The sequence below is a fragment of the Camellia sinensis genome, chromosome 3 (assembly GCF_055761805.1).
Source record: "Camellia sinensis isolate YWXY chromosome 3, ASM5576180v1, whole genome shotgun sequence".
Classification (NCBI taxonomy): domain Eukaryota; kingdom Viridiplantae; phylum Streptophyta; class Magnoliopsida; order Ericales; family Theaceae; genus Camellia; species Camellia sinensis.
The window spans coordinates 32953492-32978299 of NC_138963.1; the positions used below are offsets into that span (position 1 = coordinate 32953492).

General features: G+C 37.6%; 1 protein-coding gene across 7 annotated transcripts in view; it reads right to left on the reverse strand.

The window, feature by feature from the left end:
* The window catches only part of UPL7 (ubiquitin-protein ligase 7), a 37754-nt gene that overhangs the window by 8008 nt on the left and 4938 nt on the right, over nt 1-24808 (reverse strand). For 4 of the 7 annotated variants that reach the window (XR_014363733.1, XM_028198719.2, XM_082919481.1 and 1 more), the window contains exons 6-11: nt 24397-24731; nt 21866-22144; nt 21525-21777; nt 20352-20522; nt 20174-20266; nt 19692-19799 (exon numbers count right to left, since the gene is read on the reverse strand). Coding sequence is in view for 3 of the 7 variants with exons in the window: in XM_028198719.2 (XP_028054520.2) it covers nt 19692-19799; nt 20174-20266; nt 20352-20522; nt 21525-21777; nt 21866-22144; nt 24397-24731 (1239 nt within the window). In the remaining 4 variants the exon portion in view is untranslated. Of the gene's footprint in view, nt 1-19691; nt 19800-20173; nt 20280-20351; nt 20523-21524; nt 21778-21865; nt 22145-24396; nt 24732-24808 lie in introns of all 7 variants that reach the window. The other 3 variants (XR_003628069.2, XR_014363734.1, XR_014363735.1) reach the window with 1 other exon arrangement.

The window sequence follows — 24808 nt, forward strand, 5'->3', positions numbered from 1 at the left end:
TTTGAGCCTTTGTCTGCCATCAACTTTCCAGCTCCGCAACAAAACAAACAACTTTCGGTCATAACTCTACAGACGCACCAACTTTGAAAAAGCAGATTCCCATTATCTGCTGTCTTTCCAGCTGTCCCTCTTTGCCGACATCTGAAGATAAGAAGATAAGGATGCTCAACTGCACAACCATCCAGCACACGCCACCTGTCTTCGTTATCATTTTCTTTTGTAGTATAAATTGGTAGCCTCTGGTCTGTGGAAGGCACCACGAAATTTTCTTTTCTAAGTTTGATATTCTCTCTCTCCCTCTATCTCTATTTTCAGGTTGTTTTCTTTTGTAAAAGTTTGAAGTATTATAATAAAGTTGCTGGTTTGAATGTAAGTATCTCTTTTAATGTATGTCTATATATCAACTTGTTATATATAATGATATCTTAAATATTTGGGAAAATCGAAAACGTAATATTGAATATTATATTGCTATCACTCGTAATGATAATTAGGCCCAAGAACAATTAGAAGAGTATAATAATAAAATTAATCAAGTTCAGACTTTAATTAACGAACAAATTTGCTTTTTAGCAAGGGCCAATCGGCCTCTTCCTCCAGGATCGTAAATTCATGGACTATATATGCAATAATTAATTCTAAATAAAACAAAACTATTTGTTATGTTATTCCTGGATTTGTGCCTTTGAGAGGTAGCATAGTGAAAGGCTGAGTGGGACGTCACCCAAGTCGCGTAGCTCCAGCGTCCGTCAAGCGGTTAGCAGTAAGGACCTTTTGGTAGCATAATTCGTTGATAGACGTGCTCCGTCTACCCCTGTGTAAGCACATCTTATTGGTATCAGAGCCATGTTTAACGTATTGAATAGTTTGTTTTATTAATTATTAATTATTCATATATAGTCACATACGACGATATGAGTACTGTTCCTACAGAGGAGAATACAGTAGCTGAAACAGAAGCCAGAGAGCTTGTAGCATACCAGGAAGTCAAAGAAGCCCTTGATAAGTGGACAATCCCGAAGGTAGATCCAAAGGCCATCTATAAGATTGGTACTTTAAGTTTTTTCAGTAAAAAGATTATTAAGACCTTTGAACGTGCAGCTCCAGTAAATAATAATGATACACTAATGTATTTACTTAGTGTCCAGGATCTTATGCCCTTCTTTAAAGATTATAAATATATTCATATAGGACTTGTCCAGATTGCCTTAAACCTTTGACGCCTTTAGGTCAAAATACCAGTATGCAGTGTACCCTACGAGATGGTAGATGTACTAATTGGAGAGCATCACTTATGGGTGCTATGGAAACCAGTTTAGCCCATGGTCCAGTATATTTTGATATATATCCTAATTTCAGTATTGCCCTTTCTGACCAGAACTTATCAAAAGTTTTAGAATTCAGAATTCTTACCCATGGTTATGAATACCTTCCAGGAACTCCACCTTTTTCTGTCATCTCCCGAATTTATTTAAAAGTGTTATCTACTTTAAATCCTTATGTAAGGAAGAAAAGTATCGATGGACAAACTGTGTTAATTGACACTAACCTTTACAGTAGCCAAGTTGCAGTTCCAAAAATAATCGAATGGGAAAAAATTTCTTTTCCAGAAAGATGGAAGATAACTAATGCCGTTCCAACCAGACCAATTGTTCGACATAATTTAGACGATATAATTCAGACCCATCAAGGTAATGTTTGTTGGCATATTATAATCACCGAAAGTCTTAGTTTTTTATTGGCCGAAAGGCACTTGGGTCTGTAATCATTGTGATGCCCTCAGGGATCATCTTGTAATTGTCTTGTTTGTAAACCCTAATCTTCATGTATAAATAAAGGGTGATATCTCATCATACCCTAAGCTGATTATTCAAAGCTTCATGGTATCAGAGCTGAACCTATAGGGTTTCGGCTCACCCTCGTTGGCAGACCTATTCACCAACAACACTCTAGGGTTCGAAGCTTACCTGGGTGGATCTGCCTTAGCCGTCTTCCTCAGTCGCTCTTCCTCAGTCGATCTGCCTCAACCGTCTTCCTCAGTCAGTCTCCTCATCTCCTCAGCTCTCTCTCTCTCTGTCGCCATCGTCGCCCATCATCGACCATCGCTAGCTCATCGTCCCCGTCGCCAGCTCATCGTCACCATCGTCGGCCGTCAACTCTCTCTCTCTGTTCGTCCTCAGCTCGTCTTCCTCAGCCGTCTTCCTCGTCGACCTCCTCTGTCGATCGTCACTCGACCGACAGCACAGCAGCTTGGCGACCTCCTCCAGCCATTTCGTCGCTCGTCTTCTCTGTTCGTCCTCAGCCTCTGATCACTGTGGTCTATAAATATATATATATATATATATCTATAACTATATATATATATCCGGCTCTGTTTATATATATATATCAGGATATATAGTTATATATATATATAAAGACATGTATAAATAAATCAATTTAAAAAAATAAAATAAAAAAATAAAAAAATAAAAAAAAAATAAAAAAAAAATAAAAAAAAAATAAATAAATAAATAAATAAAATAAAATAAAATGAAATCAAAAATATATATATATAGATAAAAAAAAAAAAAAAAAAAAAAATCATCATTTCTTAATTTTTTTGTTATGTCTTTATAGTGGTCATTGTGCCTGTTATCTCACTACCACCTTCCGGGTTTGTAATTTCTACTAGTTTGTTGTGGGTTTGGTAGTATTGTATCCATGACAGATTCCACTAGTGTGTCCTCTTCGTCTCAAACACCAAAGAGTGAGAGTCTCATTCTACCTACTACCATGACTGAGAATCCCAACCCTAGTCTGAAAATCACCACCTCTCTATTTAATGGTCAGAATTACCTAGCATGGTCTCAAAGTTTGACTTTGTTTTTGAAAAGCAGAGGAAAGATGGGGTATGTTGATGGCAGGATACAGACACCTAGTACCACTGACTCAGGTTATGACCAATGGGAGATTACTAACTCTTTGATTATGAGTTGGCTTATCCATTCGATGGTTCCAGAACTTGGTGAGGGCTACTTATCTATGGAGACTGCCCAGGACATTTGGGAAGCTGTGGCTGTTACCTATTCCCGCAAAGGAAATTTTTCACAGGCCTTTGAGTTGCGTCGCTCTATTGAAAGCACACTTCAGGGGGAGCAGACTGTTCTTCAGTACTTCACTTTCCTCACCAACGGCTGGAAACGCCTTGACCACCTGGAAGACTATAAGCCCGTTTGCCCTACTGATTCTGTCGGGTACAAGAAGTTCATTGCTCGGGAACGGGTCTTTAAATTTTTGGCCGGCCTAAATATGGAGTATGATCCAGTTAGGGGTCGAGTTCTAAGTATGGACACCCTTCCTTCACTACAGGAGGCATTTGCCTATGTACAAAATGAGGAAAGTCGTCGGTCAGCTATGATGTCCCCTGTCTCTACTGACCGTTCCGCATTACTGTCTACTCCTCGAGATGGCCTCAACCTGCCTCCTCCGTCTGCTGCTAAGGAGTCTGTATTCTGTGATTATTGCAAGAAGCCGCGGCATACTCGTGAGACATGTTGGAAGCTTCATGGGACTCCATCTGGGGGTCGAGGTGATCGGTCAGGTTCTCGAGGAGGTCGGTCAGGCCACTCTCGAGGACGTGGTTCCTATTCCCGGGCTCATCAGTCTAGTGCCGTGGATACCCTTGATTCTAATTCCACTTCTGTTACCCAAGCTTCTGATACTGAGTTGGAGGATGCTTTGCGCCAATTGTTGGACCGCCGATCTTCTACTGCTCTCAGTACCGCTTCCTCGTCCTTTGCCCGCTCAGGTAACTTAGCATCTGTTCCTTGTGCTTTCCTGTGTCATACATCTTTGCCTTGGATTATTGATTCTGGTGCCTCAGATCATATGTCTGGCTCCCCTGATCTTTTTTCTGCCTATAAGCCCTCTTCAGGTCAGGACAAAGTTAGGATTGCCGATGGAACTGTTTCTTCCATTTCTGGAAAAGGTTTAGTCCAAGTCACTCCCACCATGCATCTATCTTCTGTTCTCCATGTTCCCAAGTTTTCTGTTAATCTGTTATCCTTAAGTCGTCTTACCCAGGATTTGAATTGTTGTGTGACGTTTTTCCCTGATCATTGTCTTTTTCAGGACCTTGTCACGGGGAGGACGATTGGCAGTGGTAGTGCAGAAAATGGTCTCTACTTCCTAGATCAACCGGACAAACTTGCTTATTCTTCCACCGCGTCTTCTACTACCCCCGCTGATGTATGGTTGTGGCATCGGCGTCTTGGGCATCCCTCATTTCATTTACTTAAGCATTTATTTCCTTCTAGTTTCGCAAATCATCATGTGTCTGACTTTCTTTGTGAGTCTTGTCAACTTGGAAAACAACATAGAGCTTCTTTTGCTCCCAGTTTGAATAAAAGCTTAGTTCCTTTTTCATTAATACATTCTGATGTTTGGGGTCCCTCTCGTGTTCTGTCTGTGAAAGGTCATCGCTGGTTTGTTACATTTATTGATGATTTTTCTCGTGCTACTTGGGTGTATCTCATGAAAGATAAGAGTGAAGTTTTCTCTGTGTTTCGCACTTTTCATAAGATGATTTGTACTCAGTTTGGGGCCACTATCAAAATATTTCGTTCTGATAATGGCGGGGAATACATAGATTCTGGGTTAGGAAACTATTTCTCTACTCATGGCATTATCCATCAGACCTCTTGCACCAATACCCCTCAACAAAATGGGGTGGCCGAACGCAAGAATCGGCATCTTCTTGACATGGCTCGGTGCATGTGTTTTTTTATGAACGTGCCTCAACCCTATTGGGGCGACGCTGTTCTCACCGCTGCCCATCTTATTAATCGTCTCCCTACCCAGGTCTTGGACAAACAGGCTCCGCTTCACGTCCTCCTCGGTTCTCAGTCCTTGTTTTCTATTCCTCCCAAAATATTTGGTTGTGTCTGTTTTGTCCATAATCACTCTCCCTCTCGTGGTAAGTTGGACCCTCGCTCCCTCAAATGTGTTTTCCTTGGTTATTCTCCTACTCAAAAGGGGTATAAATGTTACCACCCTTCCTCCCGTAAGTGGTTTGTGTCCATGGATGTCACTTTCTTTGAATCCCAGTCCTATTTCTTGTCCTCTCCGGTGTCACCGTCCTCATTTCCGGGGGAGCCTTGGTGTGAAGTGAGTCCTGTGTCTCCTATGGTAGAAGTGAGTCCTGTGTCTCCTATGGTAGAACCAGTTATTCTTGCACCCCCCTCTTCTACTGGAACTATAGAACCCACTGTCACCAAGAATAAGGATGGGCATGTTTATGTCCGGGACATCGACAGAAAACAAGTTAACTGGATACAAGGGACTGTTTCTGCTACTCCACTGCCATCTCCTGCTTCTGATGAGAGTCTAGGTAACTTTGAATCTCGTGAGTCCATTGATCTTGATGTTCCTATTGCCAAAAGGAAGGGTGTGAGATCTTGTACTCAACATCCTATCTCACAGTTTGTATCATACTCTCATTTGTCATCCTCATATAGAGCGTTTGTGTCCAATATTTCCTCTGTTAGCATTCCTAACCATTTTCAGGATGCTCTTGCTATCTCTGAGTGGAAACTCGCCATGATTGAGGAAATGAAAGCACTTAGCAAGAATGGCACTTGGGAATTGACTGAGTTACCTACGGGCAAACGACCTGTGGGCTGTAAATGGGTATATACTGTAAAACACAAAGCAGATGGGTCTATTGAGCGTTACAAGGCAAGACTTGTGGCAAAAGGGTTTACTCAGACATATGGCATTGATTATCAGGAGACCTTCGCACCCGTGGCTAAAATGAATTCAGTCAGAGTACTTCTCTCTCTCGCAGCTAATCTAGATTGGCCGCTTTATCAGTTTGATGTCAAGAATGCTTTTCTCCATGGTGACCTCGAAGAAGAAGTATATATGGACATTCCTCCGGGTTTTGAGGATCATCAAACAGAAGGGAAAGTATGCAAACTTCGGAAGTCATTATATGGTCTCAAACAATCTCCAAGGGCTTGGTTTGAAAGATTCACTCAGGCTATGTTTAAATATGGTTTCAAACAAAGTCAGGCAGATCACACATTGTTTGTGAAACATTCCTCATGCGGTAAGACTACAGCGCTTATTGTTTATGTAGATGACATAGTTCTTACAGGCAATGATAGTGAGGAAATACCTCTGTTGAAGAAATACTTAGCCAAAGAATTTGAAATCAAAGACTTGGGAAGCTTGAAGTATTTTCTGGGAATTGAAGTTGCTCGCTCTAAGGATGGGATATTTATCTCACAGAGAAAATATGTGCTTGACCTGTTGAAGGAAACTGGGATGCTTGGCTGCAAGGCATGTGCCACCCCACTGGAACCCAATCAAAAATTGGGAGATGATGCAGGAGGAGAAGTTGTGGATAGGGAGAGCTATCAACGATTAGTGGGTAAGCTCATTTACCTATCTCACTCCCGTCCTGATATTGCTGTTGCTGTCAGTGTAGTTAGTCAGTTTATGCATGCTCCTCATCAGATTCACTTTGAGGCTGTCATGAGAATCTTGAGGTATCTGAAGTCTGCTCCTGGTAAGGGTCTGTATTTTTCAAAGTATGACCATCTTCGTGTAGAAGCCTATACAGATGCTGACTGGGCCGGGTCAGTAACTGATAGGAGATCAACGTCAGGGTATTGTACATTTGTCGGCGGCAACCTAGTTACTTGGCGGAGTAAGAAACAAAATGTGGTTGCCAGGTCAAGTGCAGAAGCTGAGTTTAGAGCTATGGCACAAGGTGTGTGTGAACTTTTATGGATCAAATTATTGTTGAGTGATCTAGGTATTGCTCAGACGGACTCCATGCGGTTATATTGTGATAATAAGGCCGCCATCAACATTGCTCACAATCCAGTTCAACATGACAGGACAAAACATGTTGAGATTGATCGCCACTTCATTAAGGAAAAACTCACTAGTGGTACCATTTGTACTCCTTTTGTTCAGTCTGGTGAACAACTTGCTGACATTCTCACTAAGGGAATTGGGAATAAACCGTTTCATGACATATTAGGCAAGCTGGGCATGAGAGATATCTTCGCACCAGCTTGAGGGGGAGTGTTGGCATATTATAATCACCGAAAGTCTTAGTTTTTTATTGGCCGAAAGGCACTTGGGTCTGTAATCATTGTGATGCCCTCAGGGATCATCTTGTAATTGTCTTGTTTGTAAACCCTAATCTTCATGTATAAATAAAGGGTGATATCTCATCATACCCTAAGCTGATTATTCAAAGCTTCAATGTTTACCTTCAATTCCAGCGACCTCCTATTCAATTATCCAGAAGTATGTCAAGTGCTAGTTTTAGAACTGCCCCTTCTCATCAACCTTATAAAGTTGATTATCCAGAATCTTCCAGACAATCTTATTCTGAACCTCCAGATGCAATATTTCAAGGTCAACCTTCTAGATCTTATTCCCGACCTAATTCTGATGAACCTCAGGAATCTGATCAAGATCCCATAGTTCGCAGTGTCCAGTATTCTAACCAACAAATACCTCATGGAGTTTATGATCCACCGCCAATACCTCCAAATATCTACTCTACTCCTAGAGGATCCAGTAAAGGCCAGTATAGCCCTACAGCCAGTGATATGGATTTTCAACTTTAGATGGATTTTACGCCAGGAAGTGAAAATCGTAAGATTCTAAATCAGAATCTTTTACAGGATAAATATACAGACTTTCGAAAATGGTATTTTGCTGTCCATAGTAAGGAGCAATTACAGGAATATAAAATTCAGTATTATTCTTACTTGGAAGAAATTCAAGTTTTATTTCCTTTTCCATTATGGCATGTACAGAATGTTTATCCTCCAACTTCTGGGAATTATTTTCACCTTTGATATATTCAATATCAAAATCAAAGACAGAAAGGGTTGACTGCCAAGTAGCAAAAATCTGTCTTTGAGCTAAATTGGCAACATCTTTTTTAAATATTTGTTTGGCAGCAGAACAATCAACTCTAATTAAAAAATGTTGATTTAATAAGTCATCCACGAAGAAGATTTTTTACAGACCCAACGTCTAATTGTGGGATAACGTTTAGCAGCATCATGCCAAATACCAGAATGAAAACGTAAAAGTTCTATCAATGACAGGATGGGTGGATGAAAGGATCTCTGTACACTGAGCAGGTGTGAGAATGTTATCCCACCATCCTTTCAGAACACCAGTAAAACCACTAACAATATAGCTAACTGTTGTCTGGAAAAGTTTCATTTTTGGAGCAGAAACAACAAGACCATTTCTGGAAATAACATGCTTAAAAATGTTAAGATGTTTCATATGTTGATCTATTGAGGATGAGAAAATAAGCACATCATCAATATAACATATGGCAAATTCTGTATAAGGGTTAAAAATATCATTCATAATATGCTGAAATTCAACACCTGCTTAGTGTACAGAGATCCTTTCATCCACCCATCCTGTCATTGATATCGACTCTGCCGGCGCTAGCACTGAGGCTACTGCACGAGTCGACGAGAAAGATGCTGCCTACACACTTATCAACACCATAATTACCCATTTTATTGGCCAAGCTACAGGAATATCAGACCGCAATAGAGAACTGATGAAACTTAGATGTCCTTCTTTATCCCATTTTAGATGGTATAAAGTTATGCAGAGATCCGATGGTAGTTCTGACCATTGGAAGGCTAAATTCATTGATGGACTCCCTACACTCTTTGCTAAACGAGTGCGTAAGAAATTACGAGATTTACATCGTTCTATTGCCATACCATATTACCAGTATACTTATGGCCAACTCATTAGTCTAGTCACTTCTGAAGGTCTTGCGCTTTGTAATGACCTTAAACTCCAGCAACAACTTCTACAACAGCATATTACAGGAAGAAAAGAATTAGGAGAATTTTGTGAACAATTTGCTTATGACCCTCCAGTCCAATATCCTCATAAGCAAAGAAAACATAAAAATTATTCAAAACCTTCTAAAAAATACAGAAAATACTCCAAACATAAGACCCAGACACAACCCCAAACATCTAGACCCAAATATAAATCCAGAACTAAAGGAAAATCATTTCAGAAAAATAAGTCCAGTATTACATGTTACAAATGTGGACAAATAGGTCATTATGCTAATAAATGCCGAGTTAAGATTCAATCTAAGCTTAATGAATTAGCATTAGATGACGATTTACAGCAAAAAATATTACAATTAATTTCTGATTCCAGCTCATCATCAGGACCTTCTGATAACGAGCTAGCAACAATTTATTCGGACAGTTCAGAACCAGAAACTGATGATAATCCAGAAAACGAAAATTGCCCTTGTAAAACTTCAGTAAATCAAGTTTCCGATGAAGTAAATTATTGGAAAGCTATAGTTGAAATGAATGGACTTAATATTGGTCCCAGTATTAATGTCCTTACTGACTCTGAGCAAAATCTTTTAGAAATAGCTGATGGAATTAAGGATCCAGCCACTAAATTAAAATTTCTTGAAATGTGCTATAATCAAAAGAAAGAAGAAGTGCTTCCCCCAAAGCATTATAGCATGAAAGAAGTTTTTAATCGTATCCAGACGCCTAGTTCAGAAAAACCTATTACAGTACAAGAACTAAAGATGGAAATTAATGCTTTAAAAGTATAAATTAAACATTTACAGAATTCCAATCTTATTATTAATTCACAAATAAAGAAGATTAATAACCAATTACAGAATGAGAAAAAAGCAAAAAATGAAATGCCTGACCCTGATCCAGAATATTTAATGTCTTTACATAAAATAACATTTCAAAAATGATATATTCGTATCACATTCATGATTCAGCCAGATTATATTATTCGCGATGCAATTGCTTTGGTTGATAGTGGTGCAGATATGAATTGCATACAAGAAGGCTTGGTTCCCACCAAGTATTTCCAGAAAACAAGCCAGTCACTTACCAGTGCAAGTGGTAATATATTGATTACAAACTTCCAGAAGTCTTAATTTGCAATCAGGGATTATGTTTAAAAACATCTTTTGTACTAATTAAAAATATGGCCCAAAATATAATTCTTGGTACTCCTTTCCTGAATCTTTTAATGCCTATCACTAAAATTGATACAATAGGAATTCATACAACCCTTGATAATCAAAACATTGTTTTTGAATTTATCACTTCTCCGTGCACAAAAGAATTAGATCAAATTACTGATTTAGTTTCTTCAAAACAAAACCAGATAAATTTTCTCCAAAAAGAAGTCAGTTTTTTAACTACAGAACAAAGATTACAGCAATCATCTTTTCAGCAAAAAATTAAATTACTTGAAAAAGAATTCCAGGAAGAAATTTGCAGTGATGTCCCTAATGCTTTTTGGGATCGCAAGAAACACATGGTTTCGTTGCCTTATGAGCCTACATTTAATGAAAAGAAAATTCCCACTAAGGCTCGTCCTAGTCAAATGAAAAAAGAGTATATGGAACTTTGTAAAAATGAAATTAATACTCTTCTCCAGAAAAAATTGATTAGACCCAGTAGATCTCCTTGGAGTTGTACTGCTTTCTATGTAAATAAAAATGCAGAAATTGAACGTGGTGTTCCTAGGTTAGTAATTAATTACAAACCTTTGAATGAAACCTTACAGTGGATTAGATATCCAGTACCAAATAAAAAGGATTTGTTAGACAGATTACAGGATGCAGTGATATTTTCTAAATTTGATATGAAGTCAGGATATTGGCAGGTTCAAATTGTAAAAAATGATCGATATAAAACTGCTTTTACAGTACCCTTTGGGCATTTCGAATGGAATGTAATGCCATTTGGATTAAAAAATGCACCATCTGATTTCTGCAAATATTCACGAGTGAGAAAATCACTTTTACGTTTTCATTCTGGTATTTGGCATGATGCTGCTAAACGTTATCCCACAATTAAAAAAGAATGTTTAGCCATCTGGTATCAGAGCCATGTTTAACGTATGTTGCCAATTTAGCTCAAAGACAGATTTTTGCTACTTGGCAGTCAACCCTTTCTGTCTTTGATTTTGATATTGAATATATCAAAGGTGAAAATAATTCCCTTCCAGATTTTCTCACTCGTGAATATTTGCAGAAATCACATGCAAGGTAGAAGTCGAGGCTCCGCCCGACGGGGCCGTGGACGGGGTTCTAACCCCTATCATACAGACTTTCCGCCACTCTTTGGCCATTCCAGTAATCCAGGAGAATCTTCTAGCAAGTCTGCTAAAGATGTCCTCCTTACTCCAGAAACAGCTTATATACAGAATACTATCCGCGAAGAAACTGTCCTTTACATGGCCTTGGGATCTACTTTCGGGATTGTCCACTTATCAAGGGCTTCTCTGACTTCCTGGGATGCTACAAGCTCTCTGGCTTCTGAAGTAGAGGCTTCTGTTTCAGCTACTGTAGGGGCTACTGTATTCTCCTCTGTAGGAACAGTACTCATATCGTCGTATGTGACTATATATGAATAATTAATAATTAATAAAACAAACTATTCAATACGTTAAACATGGCTCTGATACCAATAAGATGTGCTTACACAGGGGTAGACTCAGCACGTCTGTCAACGACTTATGCTACCAAAAGGTCCTTACCGCTAACCGCTTGACGGACACTGGAGCAACGCGACATGGGTGACGTCCCACTCAGTCTCACACTATGCTACCTCTCAATGGCACAAATCCAGGAATAACATAACAAATAGTTTTATTTTATTTAGAATTAATTATATCATATATAGTCCATTAATCTAAAGTCCTGGAGGAGGAGGCCGATTGGCCCTTGCTAAGAAGCAAATTTGTTCGTTAATTAAAGTCTGGACTTGATGAATTTTATTATTACACTCTTTTAATTGTTCTTGAGCCCAATTATCATTACGAGTGATAGCAATATAATATTCAATATTACGTTTTCGATTTTCCCAAATATTTAAGATATCATTATATATAACAAGTTGATATATAGACATACATTAAAAGAGATACTTACATTCAAACCAGTAACTTTATTATAATACTTCAAACTTTTACAAAAGAAAACAACCTGAAAATAGAGATAGAGGGAGAGAGAGAATATCAAACTTAGAAAAGAAAATTTCGTGGTGCCTTCCACAGACCAGAGGCTACCAATTTATACTACAAAAGAAAATGATAACGAAGACAGGTGGCGTGTGCTGGATGGTTGTGCAGTCGAGCATCCTTATCTTCTTATCTTCAGATGTTGGCAAAGAGGGACAGCTGGAAAGACAGCAGATAATGGGAATCTGTTTTTTCAAAGTTGGTGCGTCTGTAGAGTTATGACCGAAAGTTGTTTGTTTTGTTGCGGAGCTGGAAAGTTGATGGCAAACAAAGGCTCAAATCATGGTGCTTTGCTTTTGCCTTTACTTTTATCGTGAAGTAACTTGTTGGCAATCATTTCTATAACCGAATCCCAAATATCTCCATAATTTGGTTCGGTCGGGTCATCATCCGGATCCTGAGATTCACCCGCGAGAACAGTAAAGGTATTGTCTTCTTCATAGGGATCTGCTGTAGTTCTGTCGTCTTCACTTTGGGTACGGGATGTGGATTTCATGTTGGAGTCTTTGCTAGCAATGGATTCAATAAATTGTTGTTTCATATAATCCATGCTTTTAATGACAAGTTCGGTTTCTGTTAAGTCTGAAATTTTTCTCTGAGCTCTTGCTGGATTTGCACGATGCCTTTTCTCAGGCATTTTATTATATGAATCCCCCACGAAGCCACTCTTGGTTCTTTCGTGTTCTTCCTGATGTCCTAAAAAATGATCTCCCAAATTGGTTTCTCATTTGGTGGGATAAATTTGGGATCCAGCTTGACGCCTTTCCAGAACATGTTCGACTTGCCTTCAATGAATGGCAAGCTGCTTTCAGCCATCTTCCAGTAAATAAAGAAATCTCTATGTCCAAATGCCTTATTCATTTTGTTATTCGTTTTGGCATTCCATGGATATGAAAGTGGGATTTCAAATGTGATTTCCAGAATAAGGTTCCCAGATTAAAACGTGTTTTCCTGTATAAATGGTGGATTAAAATGGATGATCCAAAACCTAAGCAGGAATTACTCCAGAAAATTAAGGAGCGTACGCAAGCTTGCTGGGATGCTTCTCCTAAGTCCATCCCAGCCCCTCCAGTAAATCCCTTTGTGCAAATCCAGCAAGAGCTCAGAGAAAAATTTCCAGACTTAACAGAAACCGAACTTGTCATTAAAAGCATGGATGATATGAAACAGCAATTTATTCAATCCATTGCTAGCAAAGACTCCAGCATGAAATCCACATCCAGTACCCAAAGTGAAGACGACAGGATTACAGCAGATCCCTATGAAGAAGACAATACCTTTACTATTCTCGCGGGTGAATCTCAGGATCCGGATGATGACTCGACCGAACCAAATTATGGAGATATTTGGGATTCGGTTACAGAAATGATTGCCGACAAGTTACTTCACGATAAAAGTAAAGGCAAAAGCAAAGCACCATGATTTGAGCCTTTGTCTGCCATCAACTTTCCAGCTCCGCAACAAAACAAACAACTTTCAGTCATAACTCTACAGACGCACCAACTTTGAAAAAGCAGATTCCCATTATCTGCTGTCTTTCCAGCTGTCCCTCTTTGCCGACATCTGAAGATAAGAAGATAAGGATACTCAACTGCACAACCATCCAGCACACGCCACCTGTCTTCGTTATAATTTTCTTTTGTAGTATAAATTGGTAGCCTCTGGTCTGCGGAAGGCACCATGAAATTTTCTTTTCTAAGTTTGATATTCTCTCTCTCCCTCTATCTCTATTTTCAGGTTGTTTTCTTTTGTAAAAGTTTGAAGTATTATAATAAAGTTGCTGGTTTGAATGTAAGTATCTCTTTTAATGTATGTCTATATATCAACTTGTTATATATAATGATATCTTAAATATTTGGAAAAATCAAAAACGTAATAGTGAATATTATATTGCTATCACTCGTAATGATAATTGAGCCCAAGAACAATTAGAAGAGTGTAATAATAAAATTAATCAAGTCCAGACTTTAATTAACGAACAAATTTGCTTTTTAGCAAGGGCCAATCGGCCTCTTCCTCCAGGATCGTAAATTCATGGACTATATATGCAATAATTAATTCTGAATAAAATAAAACTATTTGTTATGTTATTCCTGGATTTGTGCCTTTGAGAGGTAGCATAGTGAAAGGCTGAGTGGGACGTCACCCAAGTCGCGTAGCTCCAGTGTCCGTCAAGTGGTTAGCAGTAAGGACCTTTTGGTAGCATAATTCGTTGACAGACGTGCTCCGTCTACCCCTGTGTAAGCACATCTTATTGGTATCAGAGCCATGTTTAACGTATTGAATAGTTTGTTTTATTAATTATTAATTATTCATATATAGTCACATACGACGATATATAGTCACATACGACGATATAAGTACTGTTCCTACAGAGGAGAATACAGTAGCCCCTACAGTAGCTGAAACAGAAGCCTCTACTTCAGAAGCCAGAGAGCTTGTAGCATACCAGGAAGTCAAAGAAGCCCTTGATAAGTGGACAATCCCGAAGGTAGATCCAAAGGCCATCTATAAGATTGGTACTTTAAGTTTTTTCAGTAAAAAGATTATTAAGACCTTTGAACATGCAGCTCCAGTAAATAATAATGATACACTAATGTATTTACTTAGTGTCCAGGATCTTATGCCCTTCTTTAAAGATTATAAATATATTCATATAGGACTTGTCCAGATTGCCTTAAAACCTTTGACGCCTTTAGGTCAAGATACCAGTATGTAGTGTACCCTACGAGATGGTAGATGTACTAATTGGAGAGCATCACTTATGGGTGCTATGGAAACCAGTTTAGCCCATGGTCCAGTATATTTTGATATATATCCTAATTTCAGTATTGCCCTTTCTGACCAGAACTTATCAAAAGTTTTAGAATTCAAAATTCTTACCCATGGTTATGAATACCTTCCAGGATCTCCACCTTTTTTCTGTCATCTCCCGAATTTATTTAAAAGTGTTATCTACTTTAAATCCTTATGTAAGGAAAAAAAGTATCGATGGACGAACTGTGTTAATTGACACTAACCTTTACAGTAGCCAAGTTGCAGTTCCAAAAATAATCGAATGGGAAAAAATTTCTTTTCCAGAAAGATGGAAGATAACTAATGCCGTTCCAACCAGACCAATTGTTCGACATAATTTAGACGATATAATTCAGACCCATCAAGGTAATGTTTACCTTCAATTCCAGCGACCTCCTATTCAATTATCCAGAAGTATGTCAAGTGCTAGTTTTAGAACTGCCCCTTCTCATCAACCTTATAAAGTTGATTATCCAGAATCTTCCAGACAATTTTATTCTGAACCTCCAGATGCAATATTTCAAGGTCAACCTTCTAGATCTTATTCCCGACCTAATTCTGATGAACCTCAGGAATCTGATCAAGATCCCATAGTTCGCAGTGTCCAGTATTCTAACAAAACAAATACCTCATGGAGTTTATGATCCACCGCCAATACCTCCAAATATCTACTCTACTCCTAGAGGATCCAGTAAAGGCCAGTATAGCCCTACAGCCAGTGATATGGATTTTCAACTTTAGATGGATTTTACGTCAGGAAGTGAAAATCGTAAGATTCTAAATCAAAATCTTTTACAGGATAAATATACAGACTTTCGAGTAGCAGCTCCAGTAAATAATGAATAAGGCATAGTTTACCTTATTCATTATCAGGAGTTAAATTGAACTCATGACCTCCTTAAAACTAAACTCTAAGAAAGATATAGTAGCCAATTAAGCTAGGCCTAGTTGGTTTAGTACGCTACCATGTCAAAATCAGAATTCGACCAAACGCACCGTATCTACTAGGCGGCCTCGCTGATCGTCTTGCAAACTACTGTGGAAACATCTTAATGAATAATGTTTGAGGGCCCAAAATTAGGAGCTCGAAATTGGCTCAAAACCCAAAACGACGTTTTGGGTTTTGATTTTTTTTTTTTTTCTTCCTTTTCTTTTCTTCCTTTTCTTCCTTTTCTTTCTTCTTCTTCTTCGTTGAGTTGAATAGAGGCGAGAGAGAGAACACAGAGGCGAGAGCGAAGGAATAATTAATAATTAATAAAACAAACTATTCAATATGTTAAACATGGCTCTGATACCAATAAGATGTGCTTACACAGGGGTAGACGGAGCACGTCTGTCAACGAATTATGCTACCAAAAGGTCCTTACTGCTAACCGCTTGACGGACACTGGAGCTACGCGACTTGGGTGACGTCCCACTCAGCCTTTCACTATGCTACCTCTCAAAGGCACAAATCCAGGAATAACATAACAAATAGTTTTATTTTATTTAGAATTAATTATTGCATATATAGTCCATGAATTTACGATCCTGGAGGAAGAGGCCGATTGGCCCTTGCTAAAAAGCAAATTTGTTCGTTAATTAAAGTCTGGACTTGATTAATTTTATTATTACACTCTTCTAATTGTTCTTGAGCCCAATTATCATTACGAGTGATAGCAATATAATATTCAATATTACGTTTTCGATTTTTTGGAGGCAAATTCCATGCTACGATTAAAATGCAGAAATTGAACGTGGTGTTCCTAGGTTAGTAATTAATTACAAACCTTTGAATGAAGGCTTACAGTGGATTAGATATCCAGTACCAAATAAAAAGGATTTGTTAGACAGATTACAGGATGCAGTGATATTTTCTAAATTTGATATGAAGTCAGGATATTGGAGCTGTATGTTCAAAGGTCTTAATAATCTTTTTACTGAAAAAACTCAAAGTACCAATTTTCGGGATTGTCCACTTATCAAGGGCTTCTTTGACTTCCTGGTATGCTACAAGCTCTCTGGCTTCTGAAGTAGAGGCTTCTGTTTCAGCTACTGTAGGGGCTACTGTATTACTGGAGGGGCTGGGATGGACTTAGGAGAAGCATCCCAGCAAGCTTGCGTATGCTCCAAGATTTTTTACAGACCCAACGTTCTTATCACAGTAATACGATTTACGAATGGAATATTAATGGTCTTTCTGAATACCAGATTTATGAACTTCTCCAGCAAATGCTTATGTTTGCTACTGTTTGCAAACAAAATAATAATTCTGACCATCAAGTTGCCCGCTATATTGTTAGTGGTTTTACTGGTGTTCTGAAAGGATGGTGGGATAACATTCTCACACTGAATTTCAGCATATTATGAATGATATTTTTAACCCTTATACAGAATTTGCCATATGTTATATTGATGATGTGCTTATTTTCTCATCCTCAATAGATCAACATATGAAACATCTTAACATTTTTAAGCATGTTATTTCCAGAAATGATCTTGTTGTTTCTGCTCCAAAAATGAAACTTTTCCAGACAACAGTTAGATTTTTAGGACATAATATACATAATGGAACAATTATTCCTATTAATCGTAGCATGGAATTTGCCTCCAAATTTCCAAATGAAATAAAAGATAAAACACAATTACAGCGATTTTTAGGTATGTACAGAATGTTTATCCTCCAACTTCTCAACTGGTTCTTTCGTGTTCTTCCCGATGTCCTCAAAAATGATCTCCCAAATTTGGTTGAAGTTCTAAAGTTTGGGTAGGAGGATGGATAGTATAAATTTCTCTACCATCGGTGGTAACCCATTTTTGCTGTATGGCTTCTAAAACATTAAGTTGAGAAGTTGGAGGATAAACATTCTGTATATACCATAATGGAAAAGGAAATAAAATAAAAAAGAATACAGTTATTGGGATTACATCGATGCCTTTTCTCAGGCATTTTATTATATGAATCCCCCACGAAGCCACTCTGAATAAGGCATTTGGACATAGAGATTTCTTTATTTACTGGAAGATGGCTGAAAGCAGCTTGCCATTCATTGAAGGCAAGTCGAACATGTTCTGGAAAGGCGTCAAGCTGGATCCCAAATTTATCCCACCAAATGAGAAACCAATTTGGGAGATCGGTTCTTTCGTGTTCTTCCCGATGTCCTCAAAAATGATCTCCCAAATTTGGCTTCGTGGGGGATTCATATAATAAAATGCCTGAGAAAAGGCATCGATGTAATCCCAATATTCTGTTTCAGCTACTGTAGGGGCTACTATATTCTCCTCTGTAGGAACAGTACTCATATCGTCGTATGTGACTATATATGAATAATTAATAATTAATAAAACAAACTATTCAATACGTTAAACATGGCTCTGATACCAATAAGATGTGCTTACACAGGGGTAGACTCAGCACGTCTGTCAACGACTTATGCTACCAAAAGGTCCTTACCGCTAACCGCTTGACGGACACTGGAGCAACGCGACTTGGGTGACGTCCCACTCAGTCTCACACTATGCTACCTCTCGATGGCACAAATCCAGGAATTACATAACAAATAAAAATGTTGATTTAATAAGTCATCCTGAAATTTCAAAACACATTTAATGATGGCTAAACATTCTTTTTTAATTGTGGGATAACGTTTAGCAGCATCATGCCAAATACCAGAATGAAAACGTAAAAGTTCTATGATTACTATCCTAATCTTGCTACCGATGCATCAATATTATATAGCCGTCTTCGGAAAAACCCTCCTGTTTGGAGTCCAGAACATACTGCCGCCGTTAAGAAAATCAAGATCCAGCCACTAAATTAAAATTTCTTGAAATGTGCTATAATCAAAAGAAAGAAGAAGTGCTTCCCCCAAAGCATTATAGCATGAAAGAAGTTTTTAATCGTATCCAGACGCCATCATTAAATGTGTTTTGAAATTTTAGGATGACTTATTAAATCAACATTTTTTAATTAGAGTTGATTGTTCTGCTGCCAAACAAATATTTAAAAAATATAAAATATTTACCCTAAAAAATAAAATTAAGAAATTTTTTAAATATTTATTTATTTATTTATTTTAAGTGCACTATATTTCATACATTTATGTGTTGTATTTTTTTAAATATTTTAAATATTAAAAATTTAAAAAAAATATATTTTTTTATTTTATAAATATATTTTTAAATATTTTAATTTTTTTGTTATGTGTTTGGTTACGATTTGAGTGTGAAGTTGTGTTTTGAGTTTAAAATATTAAAATTAAAAAAATAAAAATATTTACAAAATAAAATAAAATATTTAAAATAAAAAAAAATTTAATAAAATTTATATATTTAAAATAAAAAATAAAATTTTCTAAAATATTTTTTAATATTTTAAAAAAATAAATCCAAAAAATAACTCAAAATTCAAAAACTCAAAACTCAAAATACAACTCAAAACTCAATTCAAGACTCAAAACTCTTTTCAAAATTCAAAATTCAAAATTCAAAATTCAAAATTCAAAATTCAAAAACTCTTTTCAAAAATCTTTTCAAAACTCATAACCAAACAAATTTTCTGTTTTCAAAATTTAACTCACAATTCTACACTTAAATCACAACTCCACACTCAAATCATAATTCCAATACTAAACCAACCAGAGCCTCAATTTCTCGACATGATTTCTCCACATGAAACCTGAATTTGTTCATGAAAACACAATTTTGTTCATGAATTTGGGTTATTTTGAGTTATTAGCATGGAAACTGACTCTGCACAAGTGGCTTTCACACACAACAAGAACGTTAAAAATCTAAATATAATAAGTACTAGGCAACAGCTATTTTGAGGTTCATACCTCCCAAAAGATTTTAATGGTCCGACTCCCTTCAGTATAACCACCAGTGTATCGTGTGTTATTTCTTAAATCGTCAACATCAATGTCATGTTTCCCACCTGAAAGCAACTGCACACCATGATTATAGATCAGCATCAAAATAATAAAGTGTACTCATGCAGATGGCCTATTTACAAGAAAAATATTTGTGCCACAATCATCTCTGCACAGCAATGCATTTGAATTCTGGCTAACTTACAGAAAACTACAGACTTCAAGAAGAGGATAATAATCTACAGAGAAATATTAATGAATTAATAAATAATAAAAAAAAGAAGAGGCTATATTGAAGCTGGTTCATGTCAATCTATATGAATTAGCCTTTTAGTTGCTGAACTTGTAATCAGTGCACTAAGCCTAACAATAACATGGCATAACCAGTGACAACTAAAACAAGTTGATTGACACCAAAAAATCTACATACCCAGTAAAAAGGGAAATACCTGATTAAATTCACTTGCATTAAATAACTTCAACCAAGATGGGGCGATAAGATCTGTCAACCCTCTATAGAATGCATTTGATAAAGGCAATATCTGCAAGTCGCCACTGAAAACCAGATAAATTGCGTAATAAAAGCAAAGAAGTTCCTAAAATTTCACAGCATAACCAATTATGTACCTGTCGGTTAAGTTTATAGTCTGCCATTGCATGAATGTACTGCAACTTGTTCTCATTTGTTACATACACATCCTTACCACCTGGTTTAAGCTCAATAATATGCCTTTTACCAAGTGATTCTTCTGTAACTGTGAAATCCAGACAGAGTTCCTTGACATCACCGTCATAATGCTGTATGGACAAAGCATGTAAGACATCAAAATTTTGAAATTATACACAAACAAACTGTCCTACGATTGAAACCATGCATATCATGGCAAAGGTGACCTACAAAAGCTTAAAGCAAATAGATTAAAAAAATGAAAATAGCATCCAAAATTCAAAGCAGAGTCAACCAAGGGATCTATAATGCCCTAACCCATATATACAAGTCAAACATCTTAATGCCTGCCCCATCTTTCCAGTCTGTCAAGCATGTTATCATCATTTCAATGTATATTTTGTATTACGAAGTCCATCCACGTCATATCTGCTTCTTCACTCACTTCTAGCACATGTACACATACCAACAGACATCAGCTAACATATGGTTTATTAGTTAATCATTGACATGACAAAGCATCATTTAGATGCTCCATTTACCAACTATTGTGGCTTGTCTTAAAAATGCAAGGTTCTAATAAATTTATTGTTCCTGCTAAGTTCATCCACGTAGACCACATCTTCTTAGCTAACAACAGCTGCCACTGTACGGCATAGGAGATCAATGTTGCTTGTTTAGAATGCAAGCGCCACACAACAATTTGGCATTATATTTCCCATTAGCCCACCTTGCTTAATTTCACCTAGCTATAAATTCATTAACTATTAATCAAATGATTGCTGATTAAATGATTGCTAACTCTGCACTTATCAAAAATTGTAACAGATTTACTTAAATTCGAAGTATGAATTGGGATCTTTATTTTACACAGCCAATTACATGCTGCATGAGAAACCTTGACAATGCAAAAATAATGAGAGCTAATGGTTTAGGCCTCTCTGCATGAATGGGGAAATTCCCATACATGTAAGCCAGCTTTCAGATCTAAGCAGAAAAGGCATTGTTGCACTCCCATTGGAAAGGGCCTCTGCTTTTAACCTTCATATGTAAATTAATGCATCAACTAGGATTTATACACACCACCCACCCTCCTTTTTCATTGAATATCCTGTATCTATCAAGAGATTTACCTTGACATACATGAGATTCCTGTAGAGCTCAGGATCAAGTGTAGATAGTTCATCAAGAAAGCTATAGCGGCCTAACAACTTTTGTACAAAAACATGTGAAAATGAATAATCTAGCAATATTCCTTCATACAGAGCTTTGCCGACAACTCTTCCAAGAAACTCAATCATCTGGATACCATTCACTAGAAATCTTGCAGCCGTATTAGGAATTAGGAGTCTGTCTGAAGTTGAGGTCTGAGAGAATAGCGCATACCTTTGACCAAAAAAAAAAAGTTGTCATTTCATCAAGCAGAGAATGTAATAACAACATTAAAGAAAATACAAGTGCATCTTAAACTTACTCAGGGGCAAAGGCTGCTTTTGCTATATCAGTCAAAAACTCCTTAGACAACCCACCATAATCCAGGCCAGCCTCTGGAAGGCCAGATTCACTAACAAATGAGACATGGATGCTAGATTTCAACCTTGACCCAAGAGAATTTAATTGTTGAAAACCATCCTCAACAATATGACCACGGCGAATTACTATCTCGACTGATCGTGAACCAGGTCCAAGAACTTCACCGGCCATTCTTCGAGATGCTTTGTCCATGTTGATAAATTCTCTGAACATTTGAACTCTGCCAAGGGATATAGATTATCAACAATAGAGGGGGAAAAGGTCATAATTGTAGAGGAGTTTTTTATGGATGTAGTCTTTGTGTCGGTTATGTATTTTCTTTCTTTGTTTCTCTTATTTGTAGAGGACGCCTTATCCTCGTCTCTTTTTTGATTAATCAATAAAATCTTTGTTGTTAACCAAAAAAAAAAGGGTCATAATTTGGCCAGCTGCATATAATATTGGGAAAGATATTTTCACACTATGAGCGAGAAATTACATACAGAAATAGCATTATGAACTAACAACAAGGGTTTTACAGGGCCTTATGTAAATAAATTGATCGAAAAGAACAGGGGAAAGGGAAAATCTGTAAATATACCAAAAAGAAAAGAGGCCCTACAGCCATTGCTTTCCACAGCAAGCATGGGTAGTTAATTGGCCAGCTGCAGGAAGAAGCCATGGCAACAAAATGGGCATTGAAAGCAACTCCATCCAATATGTGTTGGAATTAGGCTGTTGCAAGGTCAAGTACAGGTCATCCAAGGATTTATCAACGACAAAAAAAAGTACAGGTCATCCAAGGCTCAACATTCAAATTTCCTACTCTTTTTCTTTTGGGACATCCAATGAATATGCCCGCTTTGTTTAAATTTCAAAGCCACAAGGCCCCCAACACATTCTCCATCAACTTCAGATACTTTATTATCAAGATTAATGACAAGGAAATTCAATAATACCCTGGCTGTTTCAGTACCACAACTTGATCATTCATGTGGATAGAACATTACAAAAAATAACATTGTGAGTAAAGTTATTTCCATTTCAGCACGTCAACTTGATCATTCATGTGGATAGGCAGTCTAAACAACAACAGGCCACTAGAGTTATAGCTAGGGAATTGGTTTAGAGATTTTGGGGATTCATGATGAAGCCCTCCTCGCATCTGGTATTCTACCTGCTGATCTGGTTCTTCTTTTTTTTTTTTTTTTTTTTTTTCCACAATCTACTAAGGTCTCCTTGGATGCATATAAAAAGTTTTGAAGTACAGTTAGATTTGATAGCAAAATTCTGACTAAGATTCTTGGAGTTGTGTCCCTGTATCATTGAGTCAGAGATAATTTCTTCACAAGCATTTACCTACACTACTCTGTCAAAACTTGCAGAAGTGTCTTGGTTTGGGTTTCAGCCGAGATCACCCAGATTTAAGTGAGAAGGGATAGGCCACTTAAGCCAGAACTAGCTAAACTAGATTTACCTAGACAAGCAAGCTTGCTCAATTTGGTATGAGCAAAAATAGCATTAAAGATAATGAGGTCAAAGCCCATGTACACACCAAGCCAGAAGAGAGACAATCGACAGACCTAGAGAAATACCCCCACCCCCCAAACTCTCATGTGATTTCCAAGGAAGGCCACTGCCACAAAAAGAAACTATGCCAAAACTCTTATTCCTTTTTTTTCCTCTAAACAGACCAATATAAAGTATGACGAGCCCCTTGCTGAATAGCTATATTTTTATATTCCTGGCACTAATTCACCAACCTAAGAGCAAATCTAAATCAATGAAAGGATGAATGACCAGCCATACATGGGAAGATAAAGCATTAACTCCTGCATCATTCGGGAAAAAAGTAAAAGATAATTCACGAACTCAGCAGCACCTAGAAGCCTCCTTACACGAAAGACATCTATTTGAGATTGGCATTTTCCCACTAATGGCAGGGCCAAGCATTAGTGTTCAGCCATAACCAAGTAAACAATGACAGCCTGGTAGGGAAAAGGAACCTGCACCTTAACACAAGGCTTTAGTCCCTCGTCAAGAAGTAAACTTCTACTCTTTGGAGGGGTTTAGTGGCTCTCTCTTCTAGTAAAGTCCTTATGATAGAAAAAGAGATCACAAAAAATATTCAAAAATCGAAACTAATAATGCTTGTTCAGCAAAAGTTGAGCAAAAATTTCTTGCAACTTATTTTTTTTATTGAAATTGCAAGAGATTGAAGGGTGGGTCTAGCGTAGCGGTAAAGCTACCCCTTGATGACCTAGTGGTCATGGGTTCGAGTTGCAGAAACAATCTCTCCGTTTGCGGGGGTAAGGCTGCATACATCAATCCTTCCCCAGACCTCGCTTAAGCGGGAGCTTCAGGCACTGGCTACGCCCTTTTTAGTTGCAAGAGATTCAAAATGCGAAAGGTAAGTAGAACAAATAAGATACATCACAATTACAGAATACGAAATCAAAAGAGAATTCTATGAGTTTATTAAGTTTTACTTACCTTTCTTCAAATGGAAAGACATGTGGGGTAGTAGTGATAACGGAACCCATGCTTGGAAGGGTCAAAGCATCATCCACTCTTAGAGTAGCTGATAAAACTTCATGAGTTCTAGCAGCTACTGCGATTGGAGGCCGATTCTTTTTAGCAGGTGAAAGCCACAAAGTAGGAGGACAAAACCGGTGCCTGCAATCCCTTTCATACAACAGATGCAGGCATCGGATTGCAGCATCCATAAGAGGTTTACTATGCTGGCTGATACTATGGGACAAGGCATTATACACTAATGTATTAAGCACCGATGCAATTCTTCGTTGCTGCTCTAATGTGAAAGGAACCTAGTTCATTTCATGAAATGCTTAAGTTAATAAACAGGAGGAATGGAGAACAGGAGAAAAAGGAAATTGTGTAAATT